Source organism: Ipomoea nil, unplaced genomic scaffold (assembly GCF_001879475.1).
Source record: "Ipomoea nil cultivar Tokyo-kokei standard unplaced genomic scaffold, Asagao_1.1 scaffold0627, whole genome shotgun sequence".
Classification (NCBI taxonomy): domain Eukaryota; kingdom Viridiplantae; phylum Streptophyta; class Magnoliopsida; order Solanales; family Convolvulaceae; genus Ipomoea; species Ipomoea nil.
Genome location: NW_017617055.1, coordinates 1884 through 23729, shown reverse-complemented (window position 1 = coordinate 23729; position 21846 = coordinate 1884). Strand labels below are relative to the sequence as shown.

The following is a 21846-nucleotide window of genomic DNA, read 5'->3' as shown; positions in this document are numbered from 1 at the left end:
ATTACGTATCCATATTGTCGTGCACCGCACGGGTGCAACTACTAGTAATATAATATAACCATAATTAAATATTCTTGTATTCTATATTCTTCTAGGATTTCTATTACCATCATTAATTATTCCATAGTTTAGCATAATTAAATAAGTTGACCAATACAATGAGTTTGGGCGGGAAAATGCTAGAAAGAGGATTTTACTTCATTGGTCAATTTTTCAATCCACTCAAACTAAGTAAAGTCAAATTATATCATGGACCAGGATTTACATTGTATTGTGGACCCTAATATAAAACAACATTTAATTTATATACATATGGTTAACATATTATATACATTCAGTTAATAGATTATTCCATCATTGAACTCTGTTGCCCATTTTGTTGGAGGAAACAACTGTTGGAACTGTATCATTTAACAACAAGATGTATCAATACTAGCTGGTTTGCCCGAGAGGTTAAGGGGGAAGACTTAAGATCTTCTGCACATAAGTGCGCATGGGTTCGAACCCCATAGCCAGCATGTTTATTTTGTAGCAAATGGATCGAGTCGGACTGACCCAAACAAGTCGGGTCAAGTCTGCCCATTGTAGCAATGGATCGAATCGGATCAAGACCGGTTCAAACAAGTCAGGTCATGACTGAACTTTCTGTAGTATAAAACGAACTAACTCTAATTCGCCTATTCTAGCAAATAGACCGTACCGAATCGGATCGGCCCAAACAAACAAATTGGGCATGCATTGAACTTTTACAAATTGGGCATGCATTGAACTTTTAACTAACATGGACAAGAGCACCTCACGCCTGCTGCAGCCGAGACCTTCATTGCATTACTCTTCTCGACACATCCACAAAGCTTTCATAGTCATACCCGAACCAACCTTTCATATACATGTGGTTAACATATTATGTACATTTAGTTAAAAGATTATGTACTTATATAAATAAATTGCAGGTACATAATATTTTAACTGCATGTGCATAATATGTTAATTGTAGTAGTTATAATAGGTACATAATTAATTCATTGCATATACATAATATGCTAAATGTATATACATAATATATTAATTGTAGTAGGTACATAATTTATTAACTAAATGTACATAATATGTTAACTACAAGTATATAATTTGAATGTCGTTTTGAACCAAAGTCTACAATGGAAGGTAGATCATGGCCCATGATATAACAATTGCACTCAAGGATGGTCCTAGCCATGTGTGACTAGGGCAACGACACATGCTCCAATTTTTAGGGGCTCAATTTTATTTTTTTTTAATAAATTGGACTCCCCCTCAAGCACAAGGTACAGTAGTGACTTGTAGCTTGTCTCAAAGAAAAGAAAGTTTAGGGCCAAGTAGAGCTTTAGTAAATATATCTGCCGGTTGATCCTTAGTCGAAATAAAATTAACATGTATATCTCCATTTGCAACTCTGTCTCTAACAAATTGATAATCAATTTCTACATGCTTAGTCCGAGCATGAAAATTAGGATTTTCACACATGTATGTAGAACCAAGATTATCACACCACAACTTGGGAGTAGACACACCTGTCACGCCAACTTCACGCAGTAGAGAGAGAATCCAAATTACCTAAGCACAGACATCTGCTAGAGTTTTATATTCAGCCTCACTAGATGATCTAGCAATAGTTCTTTGTTTCTTACATACCCATGATATAAGATTGGTACCAAGAAAAACAGCATAACCACTAGTTGACTTACGATCCTCAGGACAGCCAGCCCAATCAGAACCAAAAAAATTGTTAATTGCCATAATAATTATGGAAAATGACCTTGTTTGATTATTGAAAAATTCTCAAAAATTTTAACAAATTCTCCATTTTAACATTTTTTCTTTAATCAAAACAACAAAAATAAACTCAGCAATTTGCTCCGAACAGCTAAAAACTAAACAACACATATACATTTTGAGTTAATATTTCCCAAACACCCCTAATAAATAAGTTTTTTCTTAAAAAAAAAAACTAAAATAAAAAGTTATTAAACTAAGACTTCTTAAATAAGAATCTTTTGGCTTCTCAATACGTGTCCATATTAATGGGCAAGCAATTATGTTTGAAAGGGGAGCATTGTTCCTCTTAGGGGTGGGCGTTTCGGGTTTCGATTTGGTTTTTTCCGGTTTCGGTTTTGGTTTCGGTGTTTCGGTTTTAAAAAAGTTAAACCATTCGGTTTAACATTAAGGTTCGGTTCGGCTTAGGTTCGGTTTGAAACGGTTCGGTTTCGGTTTGGTTTAAGATCCCCAAATTTCAACATTTCCTAATTTTTCGAACATACTACCAAACAATACATATTCACATAATCCAAATTCAAACTCTAAACATTATATAACAAAATAGCAATCCAAAGTTCAAACACAATACTAAGTACTAATTACCAAACATCAGTTAACGTTTTTGCACAACCGACTCTTCAGTTGGAATATTTTTATTGATAAGATGAATAATCATCTATCTGTATAGTTGATATTAAAAGAACAAATGTCAATTACTATATAGTTAATTTTTGGACACAATCTGTCATTGCTAGTGCACTCGAAATATATTCCAGTACTAGAAAATAATTATAGTGCACTGTAAATCAAAATTAGAATGACTGTAAAGCACATTAAATTTATAGAAAAACATGAAACTAAGAAAAATACTGAATATTGTAAATATAACTCAAGTTAGATATAATTGTGAGGTAAAGAACAATTGCGACAAACAACAAAAGTGCAATGTAAAAAACAAGCTATAAAGAAATCAAATAAAAAATTTAAGGTTCGGTACCCGTAAGAATGAGAACTGAACCGCGGAGCAAGCATCAAGGAACTTGAATTTACTTCTTTATTATTATTATTATTATTATTATTATTATTATTATATTATTATTATTATTATTATTATTATTATTATCATTATTATTATTTATTAAAAAAATTATATAGCATTCGGTTAGGTACTAAACCATTCGGGTTACAAAATCACGAACCGTTCAGTTTAGTTCGGTTCGGTTTGGATAAACCGAACTGAAGTGCCCACCCCTAGTTCCTCTTATATAGAGGAGCTCAAGAACTCATCTTTCCAAACATTTTTGATGTGGGATCAAACATCATTTCCAAAGACGGGTTCCCCTTTGTCTCTCTGTTTTTTTTTTTTTTTTTTTTTTTTTTAGTTTATGTTTTTAAATTTTAATTTCATTTTGTATATAATTTTGTTTTAATTATTATTATATGAATAATATTATTATTGTAATTCTATTTTATTATTACATAATGACATAATAATAATAATAATAATAATAATAATAATAATAATAATAATAATAATAATAATAATATAAAATGTCTTTTAGTATATAATGACGGTGAGCACAATAATAATGTAACCATAACTAAATATTCTTGTATTATATTCCGTGAGGCACAGTAATATAATATAACCATGATTAAATATTCTTGTATTCTATATTCTTCTAGGATTTCTATTACCATCATTAATTATTTCATAGTTTAGCATAATTAAATAAGTTGACCAATACAATGAGTTTGGGCGGGAAAATGCTAGAAGGAGGATTTTACTTTTAATTATACTAGTATTTACACTCGTGCGATGCACGGAATGAATTTGTTGTAATATATTAAGAATATATGAATCGATATATAATTATTTAAATTAGAACGTCAAATATTAAATAGTGCAATTAAAGATATGGTTTGGATCGTTTATATATTTTGATGTTATCATTGCTTGAATTTGTGCAAATAATTGCTCTAATTAATAGTAATGTCTAGATGTATGCATACGGTGCTATAACTTTGAAGATTTTATTTATCATTATTTAGTATTTTCATAAATTAGACAAATGTGCTCGTTCTCTAACAACTCAGTTATAGAAACGAATTGGTATCCTTATTCATTTGTATGGAAGATATATTTTTTTGTCTAGATATATAGCAATTTTTTCATTTAAAAAAAAACTTAATATCACCGATTATATTTACACATTATTGAAACCTCTTTGTAGACGTCATTGGTAGTGACAACACAATCTTATTCATCTTCGTCTAGAGCTAACACCTTCAATCCATCAGGACAGGTTACTTGGGTTTAAATATATAATGGTAGAATATTACTCAATTAGTTATCCTTTTATATTTTCAGTCAATTAGTGATATCAAATTAATTTTCAGCCAATTATTCTTTTTTATTTTCAGTCAATTAGTCAATAAGAATATCAAATGCAGTGATATTTTTACCTAATTATCGTTCCATTTTTAATTGATGATGTTGATATTATTATTGAAATATTTCCGTTCCATTTTCAATTTACCTTTACTATTGTTTAAAATATGCATTTACTATTGATAATGTAGAATATTATTATTGAAATATTTTCCTCCAATTTTTAATTTTCATTCCATTTTTAATTAAAATGCAATGATCTGACCATTTTTTTATTTTAGTCAATTATGGATCATTTTTTATTTGCAGGCAATTATTAATATTTATTTCCTTTTATATTTTCAGTCAATTAGTAATATTAGATTCATTTTCAGTCATTTTTTTTTTCAGTCCATTATAATATAGATGTCGTGATTTTTTACCTAATTTATGTTACATTTAATTTGATGATGTAGAATATTATTAATGAAATATTTTTGTTCCATTTTTAATTTACATTTACTATTTTTTAAAATATGCCTTTACTACTTGATGATGTAAAATATTATTATTGAAATATTTTCTTTCCATTTTTAATTTTCCTTTACTTCTAAACAAAAAAAATAAAATAAAATTGGACATCTCACTACTTGCCCACATTGATGGGCAAGAAATTATGTTTGTAAACATTTTGAATAGCTCATCTTTCCAAACATTTTCAATGTAAGATCAAAATGATCCCACATCATTTACAAAGGGAGCTGGTGGCTCGCCTTTGTCTTTAATAGGTGGAAAATACTAATTCAAAAGGAAAATATAATAATATAGACTGCAAATGAAAGTATAATTTGTATTTATAGGTGGAAAATACTTTTTTTTTTTTGATCAGTGAAGAGGGGGATACCCATCTAAGAAACTAGATAACAGTAACAGATCGTTGTTGTGATATTCGTCTGATCAACGAAGCTCCCATCCTGTCAAGGGCAACCAACTCCTCAATCTCCCTCGGCGACGATCAACGAAGCTCCCATCCTGTCAAGGGCAACCAACTCCTCAATCTCCCTCGGCGGAAAATCGAGTAAGTGATAGCCAAACTGATGCATCGCCGCCCACTTCGCCAGCTTGTCAGCGAGTTGATTTTGTTCTCTGTAAATATGCATAATTTTCACTTCTGTGAACCTCTTCGTTTCTTTAACACACCGACGAACAATATTATTGTGTTGAATCTGCCCGTCATCACCCGCCCTTAGCTCCTCCACTAACAACTTTGAATCGCATTCAAGGATTATTCGTCGCGCACCGTAATCCTTAGCCATGCGCAAGCCTTGTAGGATGCCCCACGCTTCCGCCACTGCACTCGAACATCTACCAATTTTGTAGATGAAGCCTCTACACCAGTTACCATGATTATCCCGAAGGACACCTCCGCAGCTTGCCAGGCCGTCACTCTTGCAACTGCCATCCGTATTTAATTTTAACCATCCCTCGTCTGGTTTATCCCACGTCAAAGTGGCTTCGTCTCCCCGAATATGCCTCGGCATCGGCCATCTTCTCCCTTTAAAAGCCGCAGCTATCTCACCATCGCATCTCCGTAGCCAGTCCACTTTCTGGTCGAATGGCAAAAAGGTGCCATTAAAAACTGCCTCGTTTTGCCATTTCCACAGCCACCAAAGTCTGACTCCAAACCGCTCTGGCCATCCGTCCCCAAAACCTTGCTTACAATCCCCCTGCAGGTTCATCGTAAGCCAGCTTTCCCAATCGAGGTTGCGCATGGCCTCCTCCGTTCGTCGCTGTAGAGATTGTTTCCAAATACGGTTCGTGGCGTCACAGCGTCTAAATAGGTGATCCAAGTCTTTTCGCTATCCTGCAAAAATATAACAACATTCATTAGAAGTGATGTGTCTCCTAGTGCGTTCATAATTTGTTAAGAATCTCCCATGCATAACCAGCCAGATAAACATTGAGATTCTTGTCGGAACTCTTAACGCCCAAATAAGACCCCAAACTTTGTCAACTTCCTGTCTTACAGAAGTATCCGCCCACCCATACGCTGATTTAATCGAGAAATACCCCCGAGGATCTGGACTCCAGCCCCACCCGTCTGGAATGTTCTCATCCGCTAGGCAGAAATCGGCGAGGCGCTCCATTTCTTCAGTGGGAAGAGATCTCTGTAACTTCTCCCATTTCCAGCCTCTTACCTTGTCCCAGTAATCTTCCACGTTCGCGTAAAGATCTGGGAGGCTCAGGGTGCCACATAACTTTTCATATAGAGGTTTTGGTGTAAGCCAGGGGTCCATCCAGAAACGAGTCGATTTCCCATTGCGAACAACATGCGTGAGCCCACTCTCTAAGGTTTCTCTAGCCGCGCTTATCCCTTTCTAGGCGTTGGAAGTATTTCTTTTACGTGTGGTGTCCAGGTGTGAGCCAGAGCTATGGTGATATTTCATAATAAGCGTTTTTGCCTTGAGCGCATTAGGTTCCATTTTTAGCCTCCAGCAAAGCTTCATCATACAAGCCTCATTCATGGTCTGCAATTTCCTCAAGCCCAAGCCTCCACATGTTTTATCCGTAGTGATTGTGTCCCAGGCCACCAGACTCATCTTGTTGCTCCCGGATTGTTCATCGCTGCCCCATATGAAACGCCTGGTCCTTTTCTCAATCTCCGAGCAGACACCCTTAGGGAGGGCTGCCGTTTGCATAGTGTAAATCGGGATGGCGTTCAGTACCGATTTTGCCAAAGTGACACGCCCGGCTAGCGTGAGAGTCTTTGCTTTCCATCCTTCCAGTTTGGCAGAAATCCGATCTAAAAGGCCTGCATAAGTATTGCATGTTACCCGGCCATGCACAGAAGGCACACCAAGATATCTCCCCAGATCTTTCGTTTCTGCGATACCCAACTTTGTGGATATTTCTTGTGCAACTCCGAGAGGAGTACTTTTCGAAAAAAATACTTGTGATTTAGTAAGACTAACTTTCTGCCCCGAAGCTTCACAAAAAGACTTTAAACAATCCTGGACCACTTCCACTTGCTCGTATGTCGCCTCGGTAAAAAGGACCATGTCATCTGCAAAAAAGAGGTAAAAAGGCCAATTTGATACCTTTCCAAACCTTATTGTTCACCTTTGATGCAATTAGGTGGCTGAGCCGTTCCATACACAAAACAAAGATAGCCGGGGACATTGCGTCGCCTTGACGAATACCCCTCGTTGGTGTGAACTGTTCCAATCGGTCTCCGTTCCAAATTATTGCCAACCTGGACGAAGAAATGCAAGTCATTATAACATTAATCCAAATATCATTAAAACCTACCCGTTTCAGAGTGTCCTTAATAAACGCCCAAGACAGGCGGTCATAGGCCTTCTCTAGGTCCAATTTAATAGCCATATAGACCTTTTTCCCCCGGGCCTCACGCATGGTATGAATTACTTCCTGGTACACAATCACATTGTCCGAGATTTGGCACCCTGGTACAAAGGAGCTTTGGTATGACCCTACGACTTGGGGAAGAATCCTCTTCAACCTATTTGTAATTGTCTTTGTTAGAATCTTGTAGCTCACGTTACAAAGACTGATAGGCCTGAACTGCTTGACCGTCTCAGGGACCTGCACTTTTGGTATTAGCGCAACTAGGGTGTCGTTCACTCCTTCCGGGAGCCTGCCAGTACTAAGGGCGTCCCTGACTAGCTTGAAGATACTGTCCCCAGTAACTTCCCACGTATGTTGATAAAAGCCCGCTGGTAGGCCGTCCGGGCCCGGAGCCTTGAATAGTTTCATGTCGAAAACTGCTGTGTAAACTTCCTCCTTTGAAACTTCTCTCTTAAACACCCTCCAAGTCGTCTGGCCAATGCGTGGGAAGGTGTCGCCAATGCTTGAAACGTCTACTCCGTCGGTGGGCTCGGTGAAAAGATTTAAAAAGAAGGTCCTGACATGATCCTGCAACTCATTACCCTCCGGCATCCACATCCCGTTGTCATCCTTCAGCCCCGAAATCTTGATACGCGATTTTCGCACTGTGGCCGCAGCATGATAAAATTTTGTGTTTCTGTCCCCCGACTTTATCCATTCTTCTCTGGACCGCTGGTAACACATAAGCTCTTCCTGGTAAAGGGTTTCTTCTAGTTGTGTTTGCAGGTTCCTCTCGAGTCTACGCAAGCCACTATGTGATCGACGTGCCAGGATCTTTTGGATACCACCAATTCTGGATAGCAAGCTTCTTTTGCGCGTGTACACATTTCCAAACACATCCCTGTTCCAACTACTGAGACCGTCCGTTACCCGCCGTATATTATCTGCCAAGTTTTCTTCGGGGCTCCAGATTCTTCCGACTACCTGTTGCAAGTCCGGGTGGGTAATCCAAGCAGCCTGAAAATGAAAGAAATTTAATCTATTAGAACACTGCCTCCCATAGAGTCGAATTAATAGAGGCGCATGGTCCGAGGAAACACGAGGTAAGTGTTCCACCACAGCATCTGGGTACCGGCCGCGCCATTCAAGATTACACATCGCCCGATCTAGTCTGGCCCCCTTTGCCCCATCTGTGGATTCATGTTTGACCCAGGTTAATTTTGGTCCCGAGTAGCCCATGTCAACAAAACCCTCTTCATTGATCCAGTTTACAAAGTCCGAGCTTCTTTGGGCAGAAAAGGAGACATAATTGCTTGTTTCATCTCTCGTGATAACGGAATTAAAGTCCCTAGCCACCATCCAAGGGCCCTGCGGGCCCTGTTTTGACTAGGACAAATCTCTCCAAAGCCGGCGCCTCAGATGATGGGCCGGACTCGCGTATTCCGGCGCAAACACCCATGGTGGATGCCCGCTCTGGGTCACCTGTAACAAAATGAACTGTGGATGAGTAAACAAAATATCGATATGTATTGGTTCCTTCCAGAAGACCCAGATACCCCCGCTGAAGCCCACAGCTTCCACGCGAATCCAGTCTGAAAATCCGAGCTTCGAACAGATATTATTGGCCTGAACCCCGGAGACTTTCGGTTAAAAAAGACCCAGGATGCTCGGCTTATAAGTCTGCAATAAAAATTTTAGGGCATGGTGGACCGCCCGTCCACTCGCCCCTTGGTAATTCCATGTCAACAGATACATAAACATAAAATAAAAGGATAAGAAAAAACAAACAGAAATCCAAATGGGATTACAGAATCAAAAGGCGAAGACAAAACAATCCAAACCTCAAAGGCCGATACTGGCCTCATCACCCTCTTGTGGCATTTGGTCCCCGTCTATCTCCGTCACCGCATCGCCTTCATTGTCGTAGCATATTGGCGGGTCCGTATGGTGTTCCTTTGTGTGTTGCCAGACCGGAGAAGGGAGGTCGGTTGCCTCATCCCCGACCCACACTCTTGCAGAGTGGACAATTAAGCCACCTTGCTCGCCTCTAACAACAACATGCTCGTCCGCCTCCACCGCTCTCCGAGAACCCCCTCTATTTACACGCTGAGAACGAGTGGTCGAGGCTTCCGCATTTTCTCGCGGTCTACGCACTACAGGTGGTGCATTCTGGATCTGTTTCTCTACCACAACCACATTCGATCTCCTCATAACATTCCCCTCAGTCCTCTCTGCGCGAGCCCTCTGCCGCGGATCTAAGTTGCTTTCCAGCTTCTCCACCATCTCCTGCTCCGCCCCAACAGGCCCCCCCTCAGCATCCCGTTCTTCCTCCCCTTCTGCCAAGGCCGCAAATCTGGTAGCTTGAGCAAATTGGGTCTGGCCATGCATCGCCGCCTGTCTCCCTTCTTCAACTCCCCGGTTGGATTTCTCATGTTTTCGACCCCCATTTCTGCTTTTTCGCCCTGGCGCAATCATCCATGCGCCAAACGGTTCTGCTCCGATTATAACTCCACGTGATTCCCCTGAGCCTTTGCATTCCGTCTCTCTGTTTGGAGCATCATCGCATACATTCGCAGGTCTGACTGCTTTGGGGAAATCATCAGGTGTATGTCCATAAATACCACATTTGAAACACACCAAATGGATGCCCTCATAAGCCACCGATCTCACACGTCCCTTATACTTGAACTTCGAAATCAATGGCTTTGATATATCAACTTCAACGCATATTCGGGCGAACATCCCTCGTGACATCATGCTTGTGGCTTGATCAACTCGGATCGTTCTTCCCACCCTGTTCCCCAATTTCCTGAGAAAGATTAGACTATAGTACTCAGCAGGTAGACAAGGAATTCTTACCCATACTAGGACCTTTTCTGTGACGTCTGAGAACGGATCAAAGTCCGGAATCCATGGTTTGACGATCAAATAATGGTCCATGACCATCCATGGACCCTCAAACATGGCATGTTCCAGGTCTTTTACCGCTCCAAACCGCACTATGAAGTACCCGTTGTCAATCGCGATTAGCTCCATCTTTCCCTTCGGTTTCCACATGGACGTCAGCCGGCGCAGTAAGTACGTGTACCCGATCGATCTACCCATAACTTTGACGATAATCGCCAACCTCCATGGCGCCCTGATCTGTCGAATCTCCGCCTTCGACAGACGTATTGTTGGGCATAGCGGATCATCATCCTCCTCGTCCGACATTTCCTCCTGGTCCTCGTCTTCCTCCGCATCTACGTCCCCCGGCGTCTCCTCCGACTGGCCTGTCACGGTTTGGGCGTAGCCTCAATGTTGAAAAAATCGCTAGGCGCCCTCTAGGTGCCTGGGGACCGCCTAGGGCGCCTAGAGCGCCTAGGCGGGCGCCTAGAACGCCTAGGCGGGCGCCTAGAACGCCTAGGCGGGCGCCTAGAGCGCCTAGCCGGGCACCTAGACTGCCTAGGAGGCCGGGCACCTAGACCGCCTAGGAGGCCGGGCACCTAGCGCCTAGGCGCCGATTAATCGGCACCTAGGCACGATTTTTTCAACAGTGGGCGTAGGTCCGCCTAGCGACCTCCGAAACCTGAGATACAACGGGAATTGTTAGTGGGTTCGACGTTTCCCTCTCACCTGATACCTGCATGGTCAGTGGCGCCACTGGCGCCCCCATGTCCTCAATTGGTGTCTCCAAAACAGCATCGACTTCCGCAGAGAAGCCCGTCGTCAGATCCATCGAGGTGTCTACCGCCTCACCGAAGGTGGTTTTGGCCTTCTTCGTGCTTCGCTCAAGCAGATCGCGATCCTCCTCCGACCGTTGGCTAGAGAGCGTTTCCTCATTCATGATTCGTAGGACCTAATTGAATGTTAGTATATTTGAGAATATAGGTGGAAAATACTAATTCAAAAGGAAAGTATAATAATATGTGATTAAGGTAATAACATTATTATTATTATTATTATTATTATTATTATTATTATTAAATGAATGATATTACAGAAATGTCCCTAAGTTTTGGGGGAAACTGGGCTAGGAGGATTTTACTTATATATATATATATATATATATATATATATATATATATATATATATATGTGTGTGTGTGTGTGTGTGTGTGTGTGTGTGTGTGTGTGTGTGTGTGTGTGTGTGTGTGTACATATATATACATTGAGTTCAACCTAATCCACATGTTGTTCATTGTTTAATAGTCATTTTTCAGTAAACGTATTCTACTAACAAATACCCACATGTATACTTCTCATACTAACAAGTACACAAATTTAGCTCTTTACTTGTCCATAATGTAGCACTCTTAGTTCCTATTGTTATATAATTGTCAAACTTCATTAAATATATGTTTATTTTTTTACATTTAGAATCAATTTTTACGTTAAAAACGACATTCACATGGAGAGAATAAAACTTTAACCATTGATGTTGATTTTAAATGACAAAATAAGCACATAAAACTGTTTATAAATGGAGTTTAATAATTATATAATATTAGGGACTGAAAGTGCAACATAATAGATAATTAAGCTAAGGGACTAAATTTGTTTAAATCAATTAACATAGACCAAATTTCTAAAAGTGAAGCAATTCATGGACTAAAAAAGTTATTTTTCCTATATTTTATGGTCAATTAGAGCTCTCTAGATTAAACTTCTTGTTTCTTGTTAGCTTCCAAAAAAAACATTCCTAAGCTAATGTTTGAAACATTTTTGTTGAAAAGCATAAAGATTCTTATGCTTATAAACCCACCCAAATCAAGTTCCTTCCCTACGGATAATTTAAGTTATATGGATTACCAAGCTTTGAAAAAAAAAATGAGAAAGAATGATTTAACTCAATAAAATTTTTATTTATTATTTTTTTAGAAGTCAATAATTTTACCTAATAAATAAAACATAATTGTTAAAAAAAAAAAAAAAACTTTAAAAAGTTAAAGATAGATGGAAGTAAATTTGAAAAAAAAAATTGTTAAAACTCTTTTTCCTATAGTTTTCACCCTATGTTCCTAATTACTCCACAAGAACCAGATTTATGTATGACAACTGAGATGCATTAAAGTACCGTCATTGTGTTTATGCAATAAGATTGTGACTTTGAAGATGGAATTGTGTACTTTTGGAGCCTTGCTTTGTTACTGATAAATATACTAATATCCAAACAAAAATTAACAAATCAGAGTGGCGCAGTGGAAGGGTTGTGGGCCCATAACCCATTGGTCCCAGGATCAAAACATGGCTCTGATATGAGTGGCTTTCGAAATGTTTTTGCTTTGTCTGATGTCTGACAATGACAGAAACGAAAATAAAAGAATTATGGGGAAGGCATTTTCCACATTGGGGATGTAGCTCAAATGGTAGAGTGCTCGCTTTGCATGCGAGGGGTATTGGGTTTGATCCCCTGCATCTCCAAAGTTATAGTTGATGTTGTTATTTGATTTCTGTTGTGTTTTGAGATGTGTTACTTTATTGTCAAGATTTTCCCAGGATTGCATAATATTTATTAAGAATTTTTATACCGTAACATTTATTTTCCATTAAAAAAATAAATGCTTTAGTTATTCTAAAAAAAATATTTATATTTAATAATTATTTTAAAAAATGAGTTTTCTTTTGTGCATTTAGTTTATACTTCATTAGTTTTAATTTATTTATAAGATAGAAATAGTAAGTATTTACAATGACAACCCAAAAGTATATGTGAGTTAAGTTTTCAAAATTTACACTTATCATGTGTGTGGGAGGGAGGCAAAGAATAATTTTTTATTACAAATGGGAATCTAACGGTGGATATAGTAATCTTTGACCATATATGCCCATCTTAACTTTGAGGAGTTAATACCAGTTGGAGTCTAGCAATATAAATTATAATTAGAAAAATTATATTATAAAGTTTGCCTAAATACATGTTAATAAATTTTTTTTGAAAGTTACTGGCTCTATTACATTGTAGTATCTGTTCATAAAGAACCAATAACACCTCCACTGAGGCTCGAACTCAAAATCTTCAAATAGAAGTCCAACCCGGGTACCATTAAACCACATAGTCCTGGTACATGTTAATAAATTTATATGCATATACAATGTATTATACAATCATATAAGGAATTTTGTCAAATTAGAGTTTAAATTTTACTCATACAAAATTTAAATTTAATTTTTTTTAAATTTCTTAATAAAATTATCTTAGTTAGTATTCATATTGTTTGAATTATAATATATAAATACAATTAGGAATGAATATGTTTAATTTTGAAAATTTTTTCTATAAATTTATCTAAATATGTAAATGATTAGAGACTATATTAACCCTACGAAATTTTAATTTTAATTTTGTAAGCTATGAAAATATATACTTGACCAAATATATGAAACTCCAACTATATTATTATATTGTAAATTTTAACATCTTTTCATTTTTTTTTTCTAATTCTTTATTTAAATTCATACTAATATATTTTTGTTCGTGCATCGCACGGGTAAAATACTAGTTTATAAACAAAAGTTTACAATATCATCAAAGTAAATTATAAAGCAAAACTTGGATATCAATGCAAAATAACAATTTTAAAATAGGAATGTTTTTTGCATACAAGGAAAAACATGATATTATATTTATCTATATTTATATAATACAAAAGCATTATTAATATTTTGTCTATCAATTTATGTAGACATATATTATATTTATATTATTTTATACCCTATGAAAATATGTACATTTTTTAAAAATATATATTTGTGATTACTGTTATAATTATACAGATTGAACACATTTTATTACTATTTTCCTTTTAATGAGAACTAGTATTTTGCCCCGTGCGATGCACAAAATGGATTTGTTGTAATATATTAAGAATATTTGAATCGATATATAATTATTTAAATTAGAACATTAAATATTATATAGTGCAATTAAAGATATGGTTTGGATCATTTATGTATTTTGATGTTATTATTGCTTGAATTTGTGGAAATAATTGCTCAAATTAATAGTTTATGTCTATATGTGCGCATGCGGTGCTATAACTTTGAACATTTTATTTTTCATTGTTTTGTATTTTCATAAATTAGTCAAATTTGCTCGTTCTCTAACGACTAAGTCATAGGAATGAATTGCTATCATAATTCATTTGTATGGAATATATATTTCTTGTCTAGATATATAGCAATTTTTCCATTTAAACAAAAAAAATAATATTATCGATTATATTTACACATTATTGAAACCTCTTTTGTAAACGGCATTGGTAGTGGCAACACAATCTTGTACATCCTCGTCTAGAGCTAACACCTTCAGTCCATCAGGACGAGTACCATCAGGACGGGTTACTCGGGTGAAAATATATAATGGTAGAATATCACTCAATTAGTGATCCTTTTATATTTTCAGTCAATTAGTAATATCAGATTCATTTTCAGTCAATTATCTTTTTTTTTTTTATTATCAATCAATTAGTCAATTAGAATATCAAATGATGTCATATTTTTACCTAATTTTCATTCCATTTTTAATTGATGATGTAAATATTTTATTGAAATATTTTCGTTCCATTTTTAATTTACATTTACTATTGTTTAAAATATACAATTACTATTGATGATGTAGAGTATTATTATTGAAATATTTTAGTCCAATTTTTAATTTCCGTTCCATTTTTAATTAAAATGCAATGATCTCACCATTTTTTTTTTATTTTAGTCAATTATGGATCATTTCTATTTGCAGTCAATTATTAATATTCATTTCCTTTTATATTTTTAGTCAATTAGTAATATTAAATTTATTTTTAGTCAATTATTCTTTTTTATTTTCAGACAATTAGTCAATTAGAATATAGATGCAGTGATATTTTTAACTAATTTTCGTTCCATTTTTATTTGATGACTAGTTTTTTAGGCGCATTGCGCGATTGAGATAATACCAAATGTTTTTCTTAAATAAGTATTTTAAAGTATATCAAGGCAAGATTATATTGGAATTGTTCATGTATAGATAATTGAATGTTGAATTTGCGTATTTAAATTGGTAATTCTAAGTTTACAAATGCAAAATAATATAGTCATGATTGATTATAATTGTCAATAAAATAATTGTATGGGTATGGTTGAAACCAAATACGGGATATAAGGGAGAGCAAATAAAAATTACGTTCAGCCAAATACAGAATATTATTATTGAAATATTTCTGTTTCATTTTTAATTAACATTCCATTTTTAATTTACCTTTACTATTTTTAAAATATGCATTTACTATTGATGATGTAGAATATTATTATTGAAATATTTCTTTTCCATTTTTAATTTTACTTTACTTGATGATGTAGAATATTATTATTGAAACATTTTCGTTCTATTTTTAACTTCCGTTCCATTGTTTGAAATTATGAAAAATTTATGATATAATTGTGATTTGATTTATTATACTGTGTAATATTATTGTAAAAAATTAAAATGCAATAATTTAACCATTTCTTTTTCCATTTTAGTCAATTATGGATTTTTTTTCAATCAATTATTAATATTCATTTCATTTTCCAGTTAACCTAATTTTCATTTATTTTTTCATTTTTAATTTTCAGTCAATTATTAATATTCATTTCAGTTTTCAATTTACATAATTCTTTTTCTATTTTTAATTGATGATGTAGAATATTATTGTCACATATTTCTATTCCTTTTCTAGTTTATGTTTCTTTTTTTTTTTTTAATTTACCTTTACTATTTACTATTGTTTGGGCAGGAAATTAAGTAAATAGGATTTTTTTTTTAAAATTATAGTATAGATATAGATATAGATTATTTATTTATTTATTTATTTATTATTATTATTATTATTATTATTATTATTATTAATAAGTTAATTCTGTTTCCTTTATGTTTTTTTATATATATAACAATTAAAATGTTTAAGTATACAATTTTACTCATTTTCTGAAAAATGAACCAAATACAAAGACATTTTCAGAAAAATGACTCAAATACACACAAAGACAGTTTTCCAAATACACACAAAGACAGTTTTCCAAATACACAAAGACATTTACTGAAATTTTTTGATGTGCAGCCAAACATTTAAAAGAAAAATGTTTTCTGAAAAATAACTCATTTTCAGAAATCATTTTCCTACTTTCCAAACGAACTTTAATATCTGTACAATTAATTTGTTAATTGCCCTTTCAAAATAAAAAATTGTTAATTGCCATAATAATTATGGAAAATGACCTTGTTTGATTATTGACAAATTCTCAAAAATTTTAACAAATTCTCCATTTTAACATTTTGTCTTTAATCAAAACACCAAAATAAACTCAACAATTTGCTCCGAACAGCTAAAAACTAAAACAACACATATACATTTTGGGTTAATATTTCCCAAACACCCCTAATAATAAATAAGTTTTTTCTTAAAAAAAAAACTAAAATAAAAAGTCATTAAACTAAGACTTTTTAAATAAGAGCCTTTTGGCTTCTTAATAAGTGCCTGAAATATATTTCTTATCTACTGTTTACCTCTCAATAAGTGCCTGAAATATAAATGTTACCTGTAGGTTAACTGCATCAAACAGCCCTTTACGCAGTATCAGCACTGCAACTGTGTTGTCTCAATCCACAGGCATTGATGACTTCACCAGTGGTGCTTTGACTGTCACTCCAGTAGCTGATCTGTTGAAAAAGAAGCAGGTTAGACTCTAAACTGTTATAAAGCCTTAATACAGTCCACAAAACTCATTATACATTTAATAAGACAGAGTAACCAAGTTACATTTTCTATGGTAGAATGGGGAGTTCTATGCACCTGCTGAAATTGTGGCCATTGAAGGCTCTTTTGGATGGATGTACATCTCATGCATGTCACCAGGATGTAACAGAAAGCTTTTTGGACAATTAGTTGATCTGATTTGTACACACTGTGATAAGAAGTATCAAGAGGGCATGGCAAGGTATCAGGTCAAAGTTATTGTTCTAGATAAAGGTCTACGAGATGCTCCATTCCTTTTATGGGATAGAGAGTGTTCTGAATTAGTTGGTATCCCGGCACACAGTTTGTACACGAAGTATAATAAGGTAAAGTAACAGTACTGTAAAATTTAACACTTCATATGAACTGTGTTTGTCTTCTTTTTTTTTTTTTTTTTTTAAGTATGCTATTTTCTTTATTTTAGGTTCCTGACATTCCAAGAGAATTGGAATCCTTAGTTGGTCTGAGAATGATATTTAAGATATCATTAAAAATGAAGTTCATGAAGAGAGCTAATTCAGCCTACACTGTGATGAGAGTTCTAAGGGATGAAGTCTTAGTGTCAGCATACTGTTCTAAACTTATTGAAGACCAAGAGAAGGACTTGATGACAAAAATGATAGATGAGGATGGGGATGAAGATGAGGAATCTGATCAGGTTGTTATTTTTAATAAAGTAAAATAAATATTTACATTTTTAAGTCTATGTTTGACATGTTTTGGACTAAATCAACTTTTAATATACAGGAGGCTTCTAATGGAGACAATGAGGTCAACAGTCCATTAAGTATACAGCAGTCTCAAAGTCTAGACATTGAACCTGAAGATCCTAATGGTGTCAAGAGATCGCTTCTGGATCAATTCTCTTCTTCTAGGAAGAAGGGAAAAAATGTTGTTGTTAAACAGGAAAAAATTTAAGATCTTGGATACTACAGACTATTACCACATTTCTGTGGTTTTTATATTTTGCCCTGCTCAATTTCTCTTTGTTTGTGCTGAACAATTTCATTATGTTTCAATCTAAAATAGACTCTTTGCCTTTGTTGTTTACCTATGCTTTCTTTTTATACACTGTGTTTATTAGTTTATATATTGTTAGATATATGAAACTGTATGCAGGGCAAGAATGAAGGGAGCAAGCAAACAATCTGAGAAGGAACCAAACACAAGGAAGCAAACACAATCACAATCAGTTAAGGAAGCAAGTACAGTCAACCAGTGGACCAGAAGAGGGTTTAAACTGATTTAATTTTACCCATCTGCTAAATTTGTAGTCAAGTACTAAGTCTGTATTTTTAATTATACTATATCTACTGTAATAAAACTCACTATTTGCACTATATACATACTGCTATATTCTTTCAAACTCACACAGTTTAAATATCATCATTAGCAAACTAATAAAAAAGACAAACATCTACCAATAGTAAAACAGTTACACTGTATAGAAAACATATAATCAATCAAACACACTAATGGTTGAAATTAAAACACTAAAATTGAAAGTAATCAAATATACATTCACTTTATAGATAGTCCTACATTCTATACCTTTATATCAACATTATTTTAATTTAGATATATAATTGGTCAAGTTCAAATGCAATTCAACTTTAAAGTTAAAATTTAATTATAATAGATAGTCCTACATTCTAGACCTTTAAATCAATATTACTTTCATTTAGATATAGACTTGGTCAAGTTAAAATGTAATTAAACTTTAAGGATAAAATTCTAACCAAAATAATAGATTGACCAGATTATAAGTATATAGTCCTATTTTCTACACTTTTAAATGAACAGTAGTTAAAAATTATATTTGACTTTGTCAATTGAAAAGTAGATAGTCAATTTTAGCACTAACTCAATTAAACCCCAAAACAGCAATCAAAACAAATTAAAGAAAAAAAATAGTCTTCTGGTGTAACCTGTGGGTGTCCCCCTTCCATATATTTAAAAAAAAAATAGTTTTGGATTGCTCAAAATTTAGTTTAAACAATGATAGATGATACACATTCGTATGAAACATAGCTGAGTAATACTTCTCTTTCTAGAATTACAAAATCACACTGTTTTTTAGTACATATCTGTAAAAAGTACACTATAGAGAACTATTCTTTATGACAACTAACCTAAAAGAACCTTACTTTAATTTAGATATAGCTTTGGTAAAGTTAAAATTACATTATACTTTAAGGACAAAATTGTATCCAAAATATTTGATTGATCACAGTATAAGTAGGATGAGAATTCAAAATCAATTCCAATTAACCAACGATAGAATTACAGGAGAGTATATCTCAGTCTACCTCTAACTACTCCTATCTAATAGGATACAGACAGTAGACTCATTCTAACCATAGAAAACTAATCATCGGTTATACAATTATAAACACAGATAATAATATTAATACTCACACACCCCCTCAAGCACACAGTGTTAGAGACACAACGTTGAGCTTGTATCGAAGAGCTATAAATCTGGGTTCCGGAAGAGGCTTGGTGAAGACATCGGCCAGCTGATCTTTAGTCGATACAAAATTAACCACAAAGTCCCCGCTGGCAACCTTATCACGGACGAAATGATAGTCGATTTCAACATGCTTCGTCCTGGCATGGAAAACTGGATTAGCACATAGATATGTTGCTCCTAAATTATCACACCATAGAGTAGAAGGCTGCCCAGTGTGTAGACCAAGCTCACGGAGAAGAGAGACAACCCAAGTGACTTCAGCGGCAACATCAGCTAGGGCTTTATATTCTGCTTCAGTCGAAGAGCGGGCCACAGTCCGTTGCTTCCTTGATAGCCAAGAGACGAGATTAGTCCCGAGAAACACCGCATACCCACTAGTGCTCTTCCTATCAATCGGACAGCCGGCCCAGTCAGAGTCGGAATAGGCGTGAATGGTAGCAGTCGGAGAAGAACTAAGACGAAGCCCATAATCCAAGGTGCCTTTGATATACCGTAAGACCCGCTTGACCATGGCCCAGTGATCAACTGTCAGAGTATGCATAAACTGACACAAACGGTTCACTGCGTATGATAGATCCGGACGAGTAAGAGTGAGGTACTGTAAAGCCTCAACAATCCGACGGTACTGTGTGAGATTATCAAACGGTTCATCAGATGAAGTTACGGCCTGTGTGGTGGATGCGGGTGTGGCTAGTTGCTTGCAGTCAACCATAACAGCTTGATTCAACAAATTAGACATATAACGACGCTGGGATAGGATCATGCTGCCTTTAGTGTCCACAGTCTCAATGCATAAGAAGAACCCCAGTTTGCCAAGATCCCGGATCTTGAACGCAGTAGCCAGCCGGCTTAATAAAGTATTAACCAGTGTAGCATTGCTCCCCATCATAATGATGTCATCGACGTAAACAAGGAGAAAAACCTGACACCCATCTGAGCTGTAGTAGAAGAGAGAGACATCCGTCTTTGACGCATTAAACCCTGTGGTAAGAAGAAAGTCACGCAGCCTCTTGAACCATGCCCTCGGAGCCTGTTTCAGGCCGTAGAGAGACCTTTGCAAGTGGCAGACGTGATTAGGGTGAGTCGGGTCCTCGTAACATGGAGGTTGCTTCATATAGACTGTTTCGGCTAGATGCCCATTTAGGAAGGCATTGTACACATCTACCTATCGTAGAGTCCACTTGTTGGTGATGGCCAACGAAAAAAGAAGCCGAACCATTGTCGGTTTGACCACGGGACTGAAGGTGTCGAAGAAGTCCTCTCCGGCTACCTGATTAAAACCTTTCGCCACAAAACGAGCCTTATGCCGTTCTACCGAGCCATCTATAGTACGCTTGGTGCGAAACACCCACTTACATCCGATTATATTCATAGTAGGATCAGGTGGGACCAGACGCCAGGTGTTGTTATGCAGTAGAGCATTAAACTCCTGATCTATGGCATCCCGTCACTGTGGGTGCCCAACTGCTTGAGAATAACATGTTGGATCAGCAGTGACTGCAGTTAGGGCGTGGAATTCTACATCAGTGCCCTGTGTCATGCGGCGGAGACGCATAACATGATCCCGCTCTTGAGGTTGTGCCGACCTCGACCCCGACCCCGCCCCGAGAAGCCGGGACAGTGAGCTCAATGGCCAATTGTGGCACTTCTTGAGCTATTGGCTAGGGTCAGAGTCGTGTGGTATAGTAGAGATAGGGCTAACTGCAGGTTCATTGTGAACTGGTACTATGGGACCAGCTGCCCACGGCACAGGCTGTGGTTCAACAGCTCGCGGTGATGTACCTGTGGCAAAGGGAAAAATAGACTCGTCAAACCGCACATGGTGACAGATATAAGTCTTCCCACTAGTTAAGTACATGCATCTGTATCCTCGAAAGGACGGAGGATACCCCAGAAAGACACACGGTGTGGAACGAAACTCTATTTTATGCCGGTTATAAGGCCTTAGATACGGGTAACATAAGCACCCGAAGACACGTAGAAACTGATATGGGGGTAACTTTTTGTGAAGGCGGTAATATGGACTTTCAAAATTTAATGCTGAGGAAGGTAGGTAATTGATTAGACATGTGGCTGTTTCGAAAGCATGATCCCATTATTGATGTGGGACAGCCCCTTGGGCGAGA

The 21846-nt window shown here is 36.0% G+C and overlaps 2 protein-coding genes and 2 non-coding genes across 4 annotated transcripts; 3 read left to right on the top strand and 1 right to left on the bottom strand.

Annotated features, from left to right (window-relative positions):
• The first annotated feature begins 435 nt into the window (after positions 1-435).
• Positions 436-518, top strand: TRNAL-UAA. Its single transcript has one exon. It is a non-coding gene; the product is annotated as a tRNA-Leu (tRNA).
• Positions 519-12679: 12161 nt separating this feature from the next.
• On the top strand, positions 12680-12751 carry TRNAM-CAU. The gene has a single exon. It is a non-coding gene; the product is annotated as a tRNA-Met (tRNA).
• A 43-nt stretch (positions 12752-12794) lies between these two features.
• LOC109174320 lies at positions 12795-18165 on the top strand. The gene is made up of 5 exons (XM_019323554.1): positions 12795-12895; positions 17057-17189; positions 17286-17573; positions 17672-17905; positions 17995-18165. Exons 1-5 carry the CDS (start codon positions 12795-12797, stop codon positions 18163-18165), a joined length of 927 nt encoding a protein of 308 aa, XP_019179099.1.
• A 1508-nt stretch (positions 18166-19673) lies between these two features.
• On the bottom strand, positions 19674-20834 carry LOC109174319 (uncharacterized mitochondrial protein AtMg00810-like). The gene has a single exon (XM_019323553.1). The coding sequence runs from the start codon at positions 20832-20834 to the stop codon at positions 19674-19676; it is 1161 nt and encodes a 386-aa protein (XP_019179098.1).
• Positions 20835-21846: the final 1012 nt, after the last annotated feature.

Bases quoted from the DNA above. Each gene is read 5' to 3' on its own strand.
- LOC109174320 (XM_019323554.1), top strand. From the start codon at position 12,795: ATGACAGAAACGAAAATAAAAGAATTATGGGGAAGGCATTTTCCACAT. The intron at 12,896-17,056 runs GTTTGATCCCCT...TGTTACCTGTAG, and splicing joins TTGCATGCGAGGGGTATTGG to GTTAACTGCATCAAACAGCC. The intron at 17,190-17,285 runs GTTAGACTCTAA...TTTCTATGGTAG, and splicing joins ATCTGTTGAAAAAGAAGCAG to AATGGGGAGTTCTATGCACC.
- LOC109174319 (XM_019323553.1), bottom strand. From the start codon at position 20,834: ATGAAGCAACCTCCATGTTACGAGGACCCGACTCACCCTAATCACGTC.